At 42.8% G+C, this 18170-nt stretch overlaps 1 protein-coding gene across 1 annotated transcript in view; it reads right to left on the bottom strand.

Moving 5' to 3' along the window:
* ptgis (prostaglandin I2 (prostacyclin) synthase) overlaps nucleotides 1-18170 on the bottom strand; it is a 73753-nt gene that overhangs the window by 9381 nt on the left and 46202 nt on the right. Inside the window, exons 7-8 of the mRNA XM_080204919.1 lie at nucleotides 2626-2779; nucleotides 335-516 (exon numbers count right to left, since the gene is read on the bottom strand). Coding sequence (XP_080061045.1) covers nucleotides 335-516; nucleotides 2626-2779 — 336 coding nt within the window. The remainder of the gene's footprint in view (nucleotides 1-334; nucleotides 517-2625; nucleotides 2780-18170) is intronic.

Genomic DNA, 18170 nt, shown 5'->3' with positions numbered 1-18170 from the left:
AATTCAATTTAAAAAAAACTCTGGAATTAAGAATCTATTGATGATCATGAAACTGTTGTCAATTGTCAAAAAAAACCCACCTGGTTCACAAATGTCCTTTAGGGAAGGAAATCTGCCATCCTTATCTGGTCTGGCCTACATGTGACTCCAGAGCCACAACAATGTGGTTGACTCTCAACTGCACTCCAAGGGCAACTTGGGATGGCAATAAATGTTGGCCAACCAATGATACTCATGTCCCATGAATGAATAACTCTGTATCATATTAGAACATTCTACTTTGTATAGTTTCTCAGCCATCTATGAAATGCATCTTCAGATGAATCTAACTTACCTCCGGTTCTTCATAGATTTCTGGGTCCATCTGGGGACTTAAATAAGGAAAGAGGCAGAGTCTGTCTCCCATGCGAAGGGAATATTTTCTGCCATCTGCGAGCTGCAGTGACATGTTTTGAAGAACCTCTCTGGTAATATATGGTGCTGCTGTTAGTCGCAGAGTCTCATTTAAAACACTATCTGTTGATAAAAAGGAAAGAACTTCACTGTATTTTCTTACATTACATTAAATCAATCCACCTAGTTTGCCAGCACATTGTTGAATTTTCCAACAGATAATAATTGTGATAACACAGGAATCCACCTCATTATCATTTTTACACAATTATTAACTTAGGACTGTTTGATCCAAAATTGCACCGGTTGCAAGATCTCGCTCATCCCCAAGCAAACAAAATACATTCTAAAGCAGCTTTCGAAGCCACCGGGACAGATCGTGGTCCCCTTTAAGCCAATGCAAGCTTTTAGAATCAGAGAATGGTTACAGCACAGCAGGAAGATATTTGGCTCATTGAGTCCATGTCAATTCCCTGCAGGAACAGTTCATCTAATTACCAATCCCCTGCCCTTTCCCCGCAGACCTACAAGCTTTTTCTCTATCAAGATTCTTACCCCAATCTCTTTAGCAGTGCCACATTGTAACCACTTACTGAACAAAAATGTCCTTCTCTCTATGTCAACTTTGGTTCTTTTGCTTATAGAAACACAGAAACTAGAAGCAGGAGTAAGCCATTCGGCCCTTCGAGCCTGCTCCACCATTCATGTCGATCATGGCTGACCATCAAATTCAATATTCTGAACCTCCTCTACCCTCCTATCCCTTGAACCCGTTAGCACCTCGAGCTTTAACTAATGTCTTCTAGAAATCAGACAATGTTATGGTTTCAGCTACTTTCTGTGGTAGTGAATTCTACACAATCACCACTCTCTGGATGAAGAAATTTCTCCTTACCTCAGTCCTAAAAGGTTTATTTCTTATCCTCAAACCATGACCCTAATTCTGGTTATCTTCTTAAATTGAGTGTTCTCGGGTTCTCAACCCTTCCACTAATGGAAACAGCTACTCCCATTTAGCCATATCAAGGTTTTGAACAACTATAGCAAACCCCCACTTAACTTTCTCTTTGAGGAGAACAATCCCAGGTTCTTTCAAGGACAACAATCCCAGCTGCTTCAACTTATCCATGGAAGTTTCTCACCCTTTGAACAATTTGCATAAGTCATCCCTACACTCCCTTCAAAGCCTTTGCATCCCTTCTAAGGTGTCATGCTCAGAATTGTACACAATACTCCAGTTGAGGTCACACCAGTGTTTTATAATGAATGATAATAACTTCCATGCTTTTGTATCCTACTCTTCTATTTTCAAACTCAGGTTGCTTTGCTTCTTTAGTCATTTCCTCAAGCTACATTGAACAACTTATCCACACTTACCCTGAGGTCATGCACCTCTTTTGAATTGTCCAATTAACTTTGTGTTACCTCCCTTTATTCTTCCTACCAAAATACTTTACATTCTCTGTATTAAACTTCACTGGCCCACTCGACCAGCCTGGTTCTATCTTCTTGAAATTTATCACTATCCTCCTTGCAATTCTCAATACTCTCAAGTTTTGAGTCAAATTTTGAAATTGTGCCTTGTACACCCAACTCTAAGACCAACTCTAGGCATCAAATCCTTTTTGGAAGTCCTGATATATCATATCAACTGAATTACCTTCATTAACCCTCTCTGTTACCTCAACAGCAAACATTTTTATCAAATTAAGCACAATTTGTATTTAACAATTTAATGCTGATTTCCTTTAATTAATGCACCCTTGGCCAAGTGACTGTTAATTTTGTTCTGAATTATTGTTCCAAAAGCTTTCCTAGCACCAAGGTTAAAAACTGACTGGCCTGTAGTTGCTGGGTTTATCCTTATACCCTTTTTTGAACAAGTGTGTAGCATTTGCAATTCTCCAGTCGTTGAGCACTCTCCATGCAACTAAGGAATATTATAACTATTACCTCTACACCTTCCATCCTTACTTCCCTCAGCATCTTCAGATGCGACCCATCTGATCCTGGTGACTTATTAACGTTCAGTATGGCCAATAGAATTGTAAACTTAGAAATCCAAAACAGAAATTACAGATATTCATATGGAAATTGAATTAGGGTTGAGCCCATCGCCTTCACTTTGGTAAAAGCTATTCACTTTATTTTACAAAAATTATTACAATAATTGGTTATTATGTGGTAATGATGAAATGAATAAAGCAACATTATAAGTAATGAAGACGGTACCTAAAATTGGAGTGTTATCAAGAACATCCTGACTAATAGTAGACATTGCATAGTTAAAGCCGATTTTCTTGACTTCTTCCTGGACTGCAGCCATTGCTTCTGGTTGTTTCAGCAGGAATGACAGGAGCCAAAATGCTGCAGGCCCAACATTACCCTAAAAAAGAGAATCAAAAGCAGTTTATATTGATACATCTTTTGACAGGAAATTTTTTTTATTTTTTTGAGCTTTCCAGTACATGTACCGATGTCAGGAGCCATTGGGCATAAATAGATATGTAGGGCAGAGTTTAGAGAAATTTTTACTGACAGACCCTCTGGAAAAACTGTCAGATGTTCAAGAGAGAAAGTGATGGAGCTTCTATGTATTCCCTGACTGAGAATTTTTCTCTGTATCTAATGAACTGCACAGTTGCCTTTTCTATATTCTGGTGATTTAATTTTTATATGGTACACATTTTTTAAAGCAGGGAATGAAACAGCTGTTGATAACAAAAGCGGCAAATTTCTTTTTCTTTGCAATGTTGCAAGTTGGTATTAGTTTCTGCTTGTTTCTCTGAGTCAGTTTGTAACTCCCAGTAATATTCATACATATAATTTACAACGAGGGTGCCAATCTTCTATTCGCACTGTCAACTTCATTTATCTTTATCTTCTGATTCTGCCACTGAGCTTCTGATTAAGAATGCTCAATTGCTCAGTTCCACACTGATCTATCCAAAGCATCTCCAGCTCGGGTGTCTCTTCCTAAGCTTCAGTTGTTATCTCACAGTCTTGAGCTCCTTCGGCGTTTCATTCAAGCACCGCTGCTTCGGCTGTTCAAAACTTGGAAATGCAAAAGGCTCATTTGCAAGCTTCACATCAAGTATGGCAATTTGACAGATATCTCACTGGACTAGTGGGATGGAATTTTTTGGCCACCCTCGTCCCAAAACTGGAAAATCCCATCTGAGGTCAACAGACTTCTGCAATGGTCCCCTCCCCCCCACCCCACCCCACCCCACCACCCTGTCTCCCCCCCAACCTCCCCAACCTCCCCCCCACCACCCCACCACCCCATCTCCCCCAACCTCCCCCCACCACCCCACCACCCCATCTCCCCCCAACCTCCCCCCACCACCCCACCACCCCATCTCCCCCCAACCTCCCCCCACCACCCCACCACCCCATCTCCCCCCAACCTCCCCCCACCACCCCACCACCCCATCTCCCCCCAACCTCCCCCCACCACCCCACCACCCCATCTCCCCCCAACCTCCCCCCACCACCCCACCACCCCATCTCCCCCCAACCTCCCCCCACCACCCCACCACCCCATCTCCCCCCAACCTCCCCCCACCACCCCACCACCCCATCTCCCCCCAACCTCCCCCCACCACCCCACCACCCCATCTCCCCCCAACCTCCCCCCACCACCCCACCACCCCATCTCCCCCCAACCTCCCCCCACCACCCCACCACCCCATCTCCCCCCAACCTCCCCCCACCACCCCACCACCCCATCTCCCCCCAACCTCCCCCCACCACCCCACCACCCCATCTCCCCCCAACCTCCCCCCACCACCCCACCACCCCATCTCCCCCCAACCTCCCCCCACCACCCCACCACCCCATCTCCCCCCAACCTCCCCCCACCACCCCACCACCCCATCTCCCCCCAACCTCCCCCCACCACCCCACCACCCCATCTCCCCCCAACCTCCCCCCACCACCCCACCACCCCATCTCCCCCCAACCTCCCAACCTCCCGACCCACCCACCCCACCACCCCATCTCCCCCCAACCTCCCGACCCACCCACCCCCCCACCACAAGCTACTACTCCCGTGTTGGGTGGGATGGAATCTAGAGGTCTGAACAAACCATCCCGAGACACAAGTGCAATTTCCACCCCAGCAGCTGACAAGTTTAAATTCTGTTAATTAAATAAATCTGTTATTAAAAGCAAGTATGTAAAAGGGGACCATGAAACTGCCAAATAGTCTTAACATCACATCTGGTTCACTAATGTCTCTCAGGGGATGAAATCCACCATCCTTCCCTGGTCTGGTTTATATTTGGTTTATATCCAGCTGCACAACAATGAGATTGACTCTTAACTACTCCCTTAAATGGCTTAATTAGCCACTCAGTTGTATCAAACTGCTGCAATATAACAATAAAGCCAAGCTTGAATTGAGGCATCAGATTAAGACATGACAAAGGAATACCCAGCCTATTCAGCCCTGCAAATTTCTTTCTCGTCATTAATGCCTGGGGAGTTGTGGCAAAATTAGGAGAGCTGTCCCACAGACAACCTGACATCAGGTCAAACATAATCAAGGAAACCTTTTGTTGATTACATTCTCCTGCAGGGGATGAGCATTAACTGGAAGAACCACTGAGGGCAGTAAGGATGCAGGTTATCCTCTGGATCATTACTTCGGTGCCAAGAGTGCCTCAATAGCACCAAGACCGACACAGCTAACAAAGACCTAAAGGGCACATTTGCCTAACTGGACTTGTGGCACGTCCAGAGAGGACCAAAATAATGGAAAATTCCACCTGCCCTAGTCTTCAATAATAGAAGATGCATCTTTCCGTGACAGCACTGGTTGCAGTTCTTTTGGGAATGAAGTCCCTTCTTCACACTGAGGACAAATATCATCGTATAATCGGCACTAATACCATGCTAAATGGGATGGATTCAGAACAGGCTTAGCTGAAAACTGGGCATCCACAAGGCACTCTGGGCCAGCATTCTGTCACAAACTGCAACCACATAGCACAGTATACTCCTCACACTACCACTGACACTAAGGCACCATTTGATTGAGTGTAGCTTAAAGGAGCCTTAGAAAAATTGAAGTTAATGAAATCAATGGAAAATTCTCCACTGATGGGTGTCATACCTAGCACAAAGAAAGATGTTTGCCTCAATTGCTGGAGATCTAGCGTCTCAGCCACAGGACATCACTGCAGGGGTTCCTTGCAGCAGTGCTTTGGCCAAACTATTTTCAATTGTTTCCTTATTGACTTTCTCACTAACATAAGATCAGAGGTGGAGATGTTCACTGACGATTGTGCAGAATTCAGTTCATTCACAACTCATCAGAGTATGAAACAGTTCATTCAGCAAGACCTGGGTAATATTCAAACTTGGATTTATAAATATAGCAAGTAACATGTGCACCACACAACGCTAGGCAATAATTACATCTCCATCCAGAAAAAATCCAACCTTCTTTCCATGACACTCTCCAGCACTGTGACTGACACTCTCATTGGCTCTTAATATGGATATAGACAAACGACAGGTGGAGCTAAGTTCATTTTCTTTTTCAAAAGGCCAGATGCCAGTCATAAGCATAGAGGTGCCACCACCCACTCCCCTCCCTTCCCCCCAGGGAATCACTAGGACCTGTGCTGTGACCTAGTGGCAGTTATGGCTCTAGGGGGCGGTAGTCTGCGTGGACTATTATGCCCCCTGCTAATGTACACACTGCAAATACTGCTGACCAAAAATCACAATCAGCATGGGAATGGAGCCTTAATAGACCCCTTCATTAAATGTAATTGGCCTTAATTTGTTGTCCACCAAACCCTTTCAAAATAGCTGGGGTGGGTATTGTGGTGGTGAACCAATGCCCGTCTCTGATCTGGATCCCAACCATTCCAAAAATCCAGCTCTTGATCAGGGATTTGAGTATCTCTTTTTCTGGCTTAGCTGTCACTTTTTCCCTTTGTCCCTGTGAAGCACATTTCATTCTCTGCTAAAGCATTCTCTAAATACATGCTATTATTGTTTCTGCACACTTGGAGGGTGAAATTTTCCCATCCTGCCCTCCATGGGAATGGTAGCAGGTGGGAAAGGACCATGCAAAGGTCCATTTTCTCAGGTGGGATTTGCCGGCCTTGGGGCGAGCGCGGCCAAAAAATCCTGCCCGAAATGTGTTACTCTGAAATTGTACATCAAGTGGCAAAAAATGTAACATTGTCTGCCTTTCCCTGCCCACTCCCCTCCATACAAATAACTAAGTAATAAAGATATTTAAGACAGAGGTTCAAGATGTGTCATTATTTGTGAAACAACATTCCAACAAGGGACAGTGACCTTAGGAGAAAGGCAAGTAGAAATTGGACCTTGTTGAACTTGTAATTTTAGTCCTTATTTATTGTGCACTGAAGAAACTTAACCATAATTTGATGAATACTTTTAGCTCCCTTTCATCCTGTGATCATTAAACTTATTTATGTTGAGAATCTCCAGTAAAGAATTAATGTCATAATCTGTCTTATGTTACAATAATGCTGCAAATAGACTTAATAGCACAGTAAATATTTTCCAACTTTCTAGAAATTCTTACACATACAAGTCTTGAATGAAGTTTAAATACTAGCTTTCAATTTAGAATACTTTGTGAATTGGTCAGCACTTTTAATTAAGAAATATCTTTGACAACTTGTAACCTTGAATTGCATACACTGTTGTGGAAGTGATGGGTTGGTTGGTTTCCAGTTACAGCATTGATAATTCACCAAATCTAATCAATCAGACCACTCAACATGGCAACCCTGTAATTGGCCCTTGATTTACACTAAACCAATCTATTCCCCTTTCTGACCATGCACTCATTTAGACTTTATAGTTTTCACTAAAATGGTTATAAACTGAAAGTTTCCTTAAAATATTGAATTAATTTTCCGAGACACTAAAAATGCACCGTTTAATCAAATTTATTTGAAATTGCTAAGTATGAAAAATTTACTCAATAAAGTGTGCTCAAATTATTTTCACTAGTGGTTTGCCATTGGTAAGAACAGGTCTGAGGAACATTAAAATGAAGTCTCATTAACAGGATCCCACTTAATAGTTAAGCAATTCCTAAAAAATTATTAATTGTAGCATCCTTACAATTTTCCTCCTTTCCCTACCTTGTAGGGTGGAATTCTCCCATGTCCCCACTTGTTTGCCATCCCACCTACTACCTTAAACTTTCATTCCCTCCACCACAATGAAGCAGTGTGTACCACCTACAAGATGTACTGTAGCAAGTCGCCAAGCCTTCTCCCACAGCACCTTTCAGCAACTTCTCCTACCCGGAAGAACAAGAGCAACAGATGCAGCAAAACAGCACCACCTGCAAGTTTCCCTCCAAGTCACACACCATCCTGACGGTGCGAAGCCAAACTATCAGTTTTACGTCAGCATGAATTTCCTGCAGGACCTTCCACTGGTGCCCACCATGGCAGACTGGGGAACACATTGATGACCACCATGGCAGATTGGGGAACTGGCTGGTGCCCACCATAGCAGACTGGGGAACCAGATAGTGCCTACTATGGCAGACTGGGGAACTGGCTAGTGCCTGCCATGGCAGACTGGGGAACTGGCTGGTGCCCACCATAGCAGACTGGGGAACCCCCTGGTACCTCAATCAACCCTCCCCTCCACATCCAATTCTCTGCAACATCAGCAGGAAAATAGGAGTTTCTGGAGATCCAGTGTTCTTTTCCAAGCGGTTCATCATCTTTCTTCAATGGTGGGTCAGTGATGTTGAGCGCGTTTTCAGTATGGCATGCAGATATGACGGTGGGATGGACACAATCAAGCCTGTCCCACCACAGACTATGGTGTCCAACCCCCAGATGCATAATTAACATGGTCGGGGCCAGAAGGTATGGCATGGATTGCCGTCAGCCTTTGCAGCAAAAAAAGGTCTGACAAGCAACAAGAAAAATGACCAGCTAATCTAGTTTTAATTTTTTTTATTGTCATGCACTCACGGAATTCTCTGGTGCGATTCGGCTCCAGCACCGCTGACAGCGCGAATGGAAAATTTGGTGCTTAGCCAAAATTCCATTCACTGCGGTGGGACTGGAGAACCCAATTGCGGGCAAGGTCAGAGAATACTGGCCACGGTCAATATTTGTTACCTGTCTCTGATTGTCCTTGAGAAGGCAGATGGTAAGTTGCTTTCTTGAACCGCTGCAGTCCATGTGACATAGGTCCACTCACATTGCTCTTGGGCAGGATGTTCCAGGATTTTGATTCTGCCACAGTGAATGATGGACAGTGATATAGTTTCACATCAGGATGGTGTGTGGCTTGAAGGGAAACTTGCAGGTGGTGCTATTTTGCTGCATCTGCTGCTCTTGTTCTTCTGGGTAACTGAAGTTTCTGAAAGGTGCTGTAGAAGGAGACTTGGCAACTTGCTACAGTACATCTTGTAGCTGGGTACACACTGTTGCACTGTGGTGAAGAGCGTGAAAATTTAAGCTTGTAGGTGGGATGGCGAACAAGTGGGCTATTTGCTCCAGGATAGCCTCAAGCTTCTTGAATGTTGTTGGAGCTGCACTCATGTGTTTCATCACACTCCAGATCTGTGCCTTTTAGATTGTGGACAGGAGAGTTAGAAGATTAGTTATTCACTGCAGAAATCCCAGCCTCTGATCTGCTCTTATCTCCACATATTTAAAGGGCTAGTCTGCTTTAATTTCTGGTGCTTGCTGACCCCCAACATGTTAATGGCGAAGGATTCAATGTAATTCCTTCAAAGGTCCAGGGGAAATGGTTAGATTCTTTCCCTTGTTGGAAAAGACCTAGCTTTTGGGAGGCATGAATGTTACTTGCTTCTTACCATCTCAAGTCTGGATGTTATCTAGATATTTCTGTACACAGGAACAGAGTGCTTCAGTTTCTGGGAAGTTACGAATGATGCTCAACATTCATGGGGAGCTTTATTCTGATTCTCATTGACTTCAATTGTGTTAAGTTTCCTTGATGCCACATGATCAAATGCTGCCTTGATGTCAAAGGCAGTTACTCTCATCTCATATCTGAAGATGTTAGTAGAGGATAACTTTTAGTCAAACAACTCTCCTACTCCTGCTTCAAAAATAGCCTTGAGATATTTTACATCCACCAATGAAGAGTGGCAGATGCTCCAATTTGATCAGAAAGGCAGAGTATTTTTGATTTGATTTATTATTGTCATATGTATTAGTATACACTGAAAACTATTGTTTCTTGCATGCTATACAGACAAAGCATACTGTTCAAAGAGAAGGAAAGGAGAAAGTGCAGAATGTAATGTTACAGTCATAGTTTGGGTGTAGAGAAACACCTTTAACAATACAACATTGCAGTGAAGCAGTTAAGTTAAAATTATGTGCTCAACCTATGACTTTCCAACTCAGAAGTGCGAGTGCTACCACAGAGCTGACACCGGATAGGTGTTACAAATGAATGAAATTATATCAGAAGGTTATGGAACTCAAGAAAAAAGTCATCAAGAGGTGAAAATAGATTGGAGCCACAGTACTTGCACAAGCAGTGAGTGCAGCTTTGATGATAACAATTGCAACTGCTTGCTGGAAACAGCAGGGGTAATGCCTGTTCAGAATTCTTTCAGTGACAGAAATAAAAAGAACTCTCATCCCCATTAAATATCCCTGCCCACCTGCAATAACACAGGGTAACCCATGGTGCATTCTACAGTGTATTGCTATAGATGTGCACAATAGTTTCCTTCTTCTCCTACCTGGCTGGTTTTCATTTTTTTTGGCTAAAATGAAATAGTCACAATCTATATTTACCACAGATTCTTAGAAAACCAATACAATTATTTAACAAAAAAAATCGATGGATTTTGTCCTTGGCTTTTATATTTTTAACCTTCATGTGTTGGAGTGGAAACAACAATTCAAATCACTAAAAAAAAACTTTACACCCAGAGGAAATGTGAATACATAATGCTAATAATAACAGACAAACTGTCATGTACAATACATAATACTAACTGAGTGTTTTACCTTCTGAGATTGCAACACCATGGTCAAGGACACAAATATCTATTCCAAGACTTTAAAGCTTCACCTAGTGGTTATGAAACAGTACTGACAATATAAGAGCAAGCCCTTCAATTTTCATACATTGAATAGGCACAGGATGAATCAGAGAATGCTATTTTTCTCTTCCAAGTGATCAGATCACGACAAAAATAGCTTTTTAATAAGATACCACTCAAGGGAGAATAATAGCACTTATCACAGCATGAGTGAAGAGCCAAGAATGACTTGCATTAAGATAACCACTTACCGTGTGTCTCAGCATTGTCCCAAAAAAACTTACACAATGGGTTATTTTGTAGTGAGTGATTCTTGTTCTGTTAGCCATCAGGCCAGTGCTTTCACAAGATTCGCAAAACAGCACTGAGCTGAACAACTAGTTAATCTATTTTTATTTGATATTATTGATTGGAGGTGAAATGCTGGCCAGGATACCAAAATAGAACTTCCCTGTTCTTCTCAGACCAAAACCAGATGATTATAATTGCGGAATTCAATTAGAAAACACAGCTGCTGCTGGCAGCTCAGTGGAACATCATTTCCTGTCCTTCAACTTGCTTGGATAAGAAATTGAAAAGGTTTTACAAATTACGTTTTAAAGCCTCACCTCTTAGCTCCTATTCGGGAAAGACGGTGGCACAGTTGTTAGCACTGCTGTCTCACAGTGCCAGGGACCTGGGTTCAATTCGAATCTTGGGTCACCGTCTGTGTGGAGTTTGCATGTTCTCCCAGTGTCTGCATGGGTTTCCTTTGGGTGCTCCAGCTTCCTCCCACACTCCAAAGATGTGCGGGTTAGGTGAATTGGTCATGCTAAATTCTCCCTTAGTGCCTCAGGATGTGGAGGTTGGGGGGATTAATACATGGGGTTACAGGGATATGGCCAGGTGGGAAGCTCTGTCAGAGAGTTAGTGCAGACTCGATGGGCCAAATGGCTTCCTTCAACACTGTAGGAATTCTATGACTAGGGCCATAGTTGCTAAAGCTACTTTGACTGTTACTTCTTCCATGGAACTTTACATTCAACCATTTCTGTTAAATGATGAATTAATTTACTGTTGTAAATTGAATTCCAAAAATCAGGTTCCAACTGCAGCTAAATGCTCGAAAGAAATGAGTATCTTATATGTCAGTATAATGATTACATTAAGACAGAATTAATAAATTCCTTTATTAATGGGTGGTGAGGCTCTCAGTTAGCATCCTAACTTGCTGAAATTGCAGATCAGAAGATTGGTTGGGCAATTGGCGATTAGAAGTTGTGTGAGTTAGGCTCCCAGTGAGTGAGGCACCACTATAGTCAGCTTACTTTGCAACATTTACCTAATTGTCTAATGCTTATTACTCAATGCTCACTGATAATTTAACATGAAAATAAAACATAATTAGCAGCAGCAAGAAATAGATTTTTCATGGAAGTTCCCAAAATGTAATATGCTCCATTATAGAAAATGGATCTTGTGGAATATAGATTTGAGGCACAGCCTCTAAGTGTTACTTTTATCTCAGAGGTAGCATTCCCATCTCTGAATCAGAGGTTTGTGGATTCAAGCTACACACCAGGAGATAATCCAGCCTGGCACTTCAGTGTGTTATTGTTGGCTTGCTGCACTATCAGAGGTGATGTCTCCCAGGTGAGATAGTAACCTAATCTGCCCTTTTCTGGAGATCTCACGGCACAATTGAGAAAAAGAAGGGAGTGCTCAGAATGTCTTGGCCAATTCTGCCTTTCAGTCAGATCATGATTGATCTGTATCTGGACTCTATTTTTCAGTACTGGTTCCATATCTCTTAATTCCCTTACAGTCAATCACACAAACCAGCCTTCCATCCATTGACTCCGTCTGCACTTCCTGCTGCCTTGGAAAAGCAGCTAGTATAATCAAGGACACCATGCACCCCAAATATATTCGCTTCCAGCTTCTTCTGTCGGGAAAAAATCTGGGATCATGTACCAACAGACTCAAGAACAGCTTCTTCCCTGTTGCCATCAGACTTTTGCATGGACTTACCATATATTAAACTGATCTTTCTCCATACTCTAGCTATGACTGCAACACCATATCCTGCACCCTGTCCTTTCGTTCTGTCCACAGTACTCTATGAACGGAATGTCTTGGCTCTATAGCTCACACAAAACAATACTTTTCACTGTATTCTAATACATGTGACAATGATAAATCAAATCAAATCTTACCAAACATCATCCATTCATCAATCTCAGTTTTGAAATGTTTAACTTCAACGCTATTATGAGGAAGTGAGTTCCAGATTTCTGCTGCCCAGTGTATGAAGAAATGGTTCCTGATATTGCCCCTAAGACCTAAATTATATTCTCTTGTTTGGACTCCTCCACCAGACTTTCCTTCTATCTATCATTTAAAAACCTTTAGTTATCTCAAGAACTTTAGTAAGATCCTTATATTCAAGCTTATCAATGCGAACTGCTCTCATGTTAGTTGTCTAATGATTCTGGTGAATCTGTCTTGCCAAATCCGAGGCTAATAGATCATTTGTGACCAGAAATGTAGATTCCAAATGCAGTCTAAACATTTTTTTAAATGTTTTATGTGTTATGAGCATTGTTGGCAAGACCAATATTTGTTACTCATCCCTATTTGGCCCTTGAGAAGGTGGTGGTGAGCCAATTTCTTGAACAACCACAGTCCCCTGCTGAAGGTGCAGACTGTTAAGAGGGGAGTTCCAGGATTTTGACCTAGCTACAGTGAAGAAATGGCAGTCTAGCTCCAAGTCAAGTGGGGGTGTAGCTTAGAAGGAAACTTGCAGGTGTTCCCATGTGTCTGCTCCCCTTGTTCTTCTAGGTGGTAGAGGCTGCAAGTTTGGAAGGTGCTGTTGCAGGAGGCTTGATGAGTTGCTGCAGTGCATTATGTAGATGGCATACACTGCTGCCATTGTGTGATGAAGGGGAAGGAGTGAATGTTGAAGGCAGGAGACCGGCTGCCCCTCAGGCAGGCTGCTTTGTCCTGGACAGTGTAGAGCTTTTTTAGTGTTGTTGGAGCTGCATTCATCTCAGCAAGTGGAGAGTATTCCCTCACACTCCTGACTTGTGCCTTGTAGGTGGTGGGCAGGTTTTGGGGCATCAGGAGGTGAATTCTCATGGCAATTCCCAGCCTCTGATCTGCTCTTCTGGTCCAGTATTTATATGCTAGTCCATAAGTTTCTCATCAATGGTAAACCCTCGGGATGTTGATGGGGGGGATTCAGTGATGATAATGCCATTGAATGTCAAGGGACGGCATGCAGATGGTTATTGCCTGGCACTTGCGAGACATAAATGTTAGTCACTACTTATCAGCTCGAGTCTGAATGTTATCCAGGTCTTGGTGCATGTAGGTTATGGATGTTTCATTATCTGAGGAGTCATGAATGAACTCTGCAACCAATAATGAACATCCTCACTTCTCACCTTATGGTGGAGGCAAGGTTTTTGATGAAGCATCTAAAAGTGGCTGGACCCATGACCTTACCTGATAAACTTTTTCAGCAATGTCCTGGGACTGAGATGAATGGCCTCCAGAAACCACCAACCATTTTCCTTTTTGCTATGCTATGAATCAGACCAGTGGAGAATTTTATGATTCATATTGACCAAGTTAGGGTCAAAGCTATAATGAGGTCTGGAGCCAGGTGGGCCTGGCGGAACCTAACTGAGCATTGGTGATAGTACTGTGTAAGAGCCACTTGGTAATACTGTCGATTAAACCTTCCATCACCTTGCTGATGATTGAGAGTAGACTGATGGGGCAATAATTGGCTGGTTGGATAGGGTGTTGTAGATAGGATGTACCTGGGCAATTTTCCAAACTGTGGGGTGGATGCCAGTTTTATAGTTACACAGGTATAATTTGTCTATAGGGACATGACTAACTCTGAGCCTAAGTCTTCAGGGCCCATCTGATTAGTAAGAGTTGTCAGGATCCAACTGTGGTATAACTCCCCCCTTGAGATAAAGGCTAACATTCTGTTAAACTTTCCATTTTCTGTCCCTCTGATTTTTCCTCATATATTCTAGGAAGATACATTCTGCTGGCTGTTTGTATCCCAGATTATCCTCTGAGAGGCCACTGTGCAGGGAATCACAAAGAAATTGCCATGCTCGGCTACATTTTGGCACAGCGTTTTATTGCATTCTGCATCTGTTCCAACATTCCAATCATTTCCTTTTTCAGCGCAAGCCAAAAGGCAAAATGTTCCCAGCAGCATTATGAAAATGTAAAAGACAAGATTTCAATTGTACGGCACTATTTTGTGTAACATATAAAACATTGTATAATATTTATCTTTGGAAATTTGTGAATAGTTGCCAGTCTTCTTTAATGAATGTATTAATGAGCTCAATGTCTTTGACAGAAGTTCTGTCTTACTGTTTGCGCCCGAAAAAGTCATGCAATTGTAGAAGGATAAGAGGGAAATCTTTAAAAGACAAAAATGGATTGGGATCCTTTTACAATACAGGGGAATAACAGTGCAGTACAATGTAACAGGATCTAGTATTATCATGTACTCTATGTTTAAAATAGTACTGGTTCCAGTCTGATCTGCACTCTCCTAAACAGTATGTGCTGCCAAGGAACTACTGGCAATACTTCACAAGGTCTTTTTTAGTATGCCAGTCAGCAGAACCTGTGGGGATACTCCACCAGCCTGTGACACTGCTTCACTTCCAATGCATCTGAATATCAGAAAGCTGCATTTAACTAATGAACATGGAAAACACTTTATTGAAGTGTTTCTCAGTTTACCTCAGTTTCTCGGACCCCATATTATTGGATTGTTTAACCTTGATACAGAGTCCATCGTAGAAACTGTTCATGCAATGAGCAACATTTCTGTATTCCCTGGGTCAGTAACAAGTTGGACCAAGCATAGATCCAGAAAATGCAAGCAAGTAATCTCATTCAGCTTTTATAGAAAAAGTGCTTTAAATACTGGATTTTTATAAAAAAAAGATTGAAGAGATTAGAGAGGCACCAAGCCAGGTTTATTTGACTCCTTGCCAATTGTTAATATAACATAATGATACTAAATTTATCTTTCACTACCCCAGGATAAGAGGAGGGGCTGGACTTCTGGAAACAATCTGATCCATCATATTTTGATGTTCATCTTATTTGTGTTGTCTGCTTTTTGTGAAAACATAGTTCCCAAATAAATAAAATGGTTTATTTCTATTTCCCAAGCTGTTTCAAAGCATGTAAGATGTCAAGGGATATATTTTCCAGTCAGTACAAAATAGTTAAGTGCGCTCTAACGATGTTCCTCTCTGCATTTTTCAGATCGATGTTAATCTACTTAAAATAAAGTGTAAATGTGTGCTTAAAATGGAGACTGTTACATAAATTCACAGACGGCTGATCTTATCAAAAAATTCTAAATGCCAATGAGAGCATTGCAGTGCTTTTTTGGGCAAATTAAAAATGGAATCTTACCTCACTCTGTCAAAAAAATGAAACCAAATCTGGCCTACACCAACAGGAGAAGGGGACAGGGCCTAAACTTGCCAGAAGATAGCAGCAGAGGGCATCATTGCACATGCTCAGTTCTCTGTGTTCTGTGAACACAGATCTGTCAGTGACTGCCTTCCCCAACTACAGCTGGCTTTCATGGCTCATTCCTAGCCCCCCGCCCGACACTGATTCCACCCCACCAACTGTTGCGGGCCTCTGTGGTCAATCCCTTCTCCCTGGACTGATTGCCCACCCCATCCAATCCCCCTGCCTGCGCCCACACCCGCGCCCACCCCCCACTGCTACAGTGGGGCTCCTCAGGCAAGTCCCCACCCCGTGCATGGACCGGAGGATCGCCAGTTTCAGAGCATACAGCCTCCCTACCCCAATCATTGTTGCAGAGCACGCAGCATCCCCTCCCTCAATCGGCCCACGCTCCCCTTAGGCCTTGCCCCCTCAGGCCCTGCCCCCTTGGTGCTGCGTGGAAACCAGTGGGCAGTGCCAGGATGTCAGGCTGGTACTGCCCAAGGGGTACCCCTGCCCCCCCCCCACCTCCTGGGGGGCCTCAATGGCCTCCAGTCTACTGATGAGGCCATCACACCTGGTCCCCATTGATAGGGACCATTTGTGACCCTCAGCTGGTGAGAACCTTCACCAGCGAGGCTGCAGAGGCAATTGAGCCCAGACAATAGCATCCTGGGTTCACTTGTAATATTTAAATTCTAGTGTCTTAAACCAGTTCAACTTGTTTCTTTGTTCTGACTTCCTTTAGAGTTTCTCCCTTTGTTTCATACTGTCTTTCCACATTCTTCCTGCCAAAATGAATCATCTCACACTTCTTTGCTTTGAAATTCATCTGCCACTTGTTGGCCCAATCCACCAATTTGCCAGTGTCCTTTTGAAGTTCAAAACCATTCTTATCGCAGTTGACAATACTTCCAATCTTCGTGTCGTCCATAAATTTTGAGATCATGCTCTGCATACCATTCTAGGCCATTAATATACATCAGGAAGAGCAAGGGCCCTAACATTGACTCCTGGGGAATTCCATGACAAACTTTCCTCCAATCTGAAAAGCAACTATCGAACATTACTCTCTGGTCGCTGTCACTCAGCCAATTTTTTATCCAAGTGATTACCTCCCTTTTAATCCATGAGTGAGGGTTTTGTCTGTTGTATGGGACTGTATCAAATGCCTTTTGTAAAAATCCATATACACCATATCAACAGCACTGCTATTGTCAACCTGTTACTGCTTCTAAAAGCTCAGACAAATTAGTGAGACATGATTTTCCCTTAATGAATCCACACTGGCTTTCCTTAATTATCTGTAGCTGTCTAATTGATTATTGCTTTTGCCCCAAACAATAAGTTCCAGAACTTTCCCTACCACTGAAGTCAAATTGACTGGCCTATAGTTGACAACATTATCCTTGCAACCATTTCTGAACAGGGGTGTAACATTTGCCATTCGTCAGTCCTCCAGCACCACCCTGTGTTTAAAAAGGATTGGAAAATTATTCCTAGTGCCTGCAATTTCCACTCTTGCCTCCCTCAGAAACTTTGGATGCATTTCATCTGGTCCTGGTGCCTTATCAGTTTTAAGTAAAGATAGTCTTTCTCTCAACTTCCTCCTTCTCAATTATAAATTCCTTGAGTGCACCTGTTACCTCTGCTCACCTCAGCCTGAGTAGCAAACTCTTCCTTTGCAAAGACAGATGTTAAGTACTCATTTAAATCCGCCACACCTCTATTGTGTCCACATACGAGTCTATTTTTTTAATCTCTAATCAGCCCTTTCTTTTATATTATTTACATGCTGATTGAAGATCCAGGGATGCCTCTTTGTTAGCTGCTCATTTTTTCTTCATGCTCCGTCCTTGAATTCTTGTTTGTCTTCTCTTGGCCCAACTCATTCCCCAGAACCAGGTCCAATAACTTCTGCCCTCTCATTGGATCGGAAACACATTGCTGCAGAGAATTATCTTGAACACATTCCAGGAACTCTCCCCCTTCTTGTTGCTTTGCACTATTCCAATCATACTCTCATTTAGATAAGCCCCCCATTATAATTCTTGTACCTCTAGGTAATTTATTTGCAGATTTGTTTTTCCACTTTCCTTCCATGAGTTAATGCTCTATATACAACACTGATCAATGCGATTGCACCTTTTTCATTCCTTACCTCTAGTCAGAGAGATTCCATCCTTGACCCCTCTGGAACATTCTCTCAGTCCAGTACTGCCATGCCACC

Source organism: Carcharhinus amblyrhynchos, chromosome 16 (genome assembly GCF_965287045.1).
Source record: "Carcharhinus amblyrhynchos chromosome 16, sCarAmb.v2.hapA, whole genome shotgun sequence".
Lineage (NCBI taxonomy): Eukaryota > Metazoa > Chordata > Chondrichthyes > Carcharhiniformes > Carcharhinidae > Carcharhinus > Carcharhinus amblyrhynchos.
Note: the sequence above shows the minus strand (reverse complement) of the source record. Positions and strands in the feature narration are given on the sequence as shown.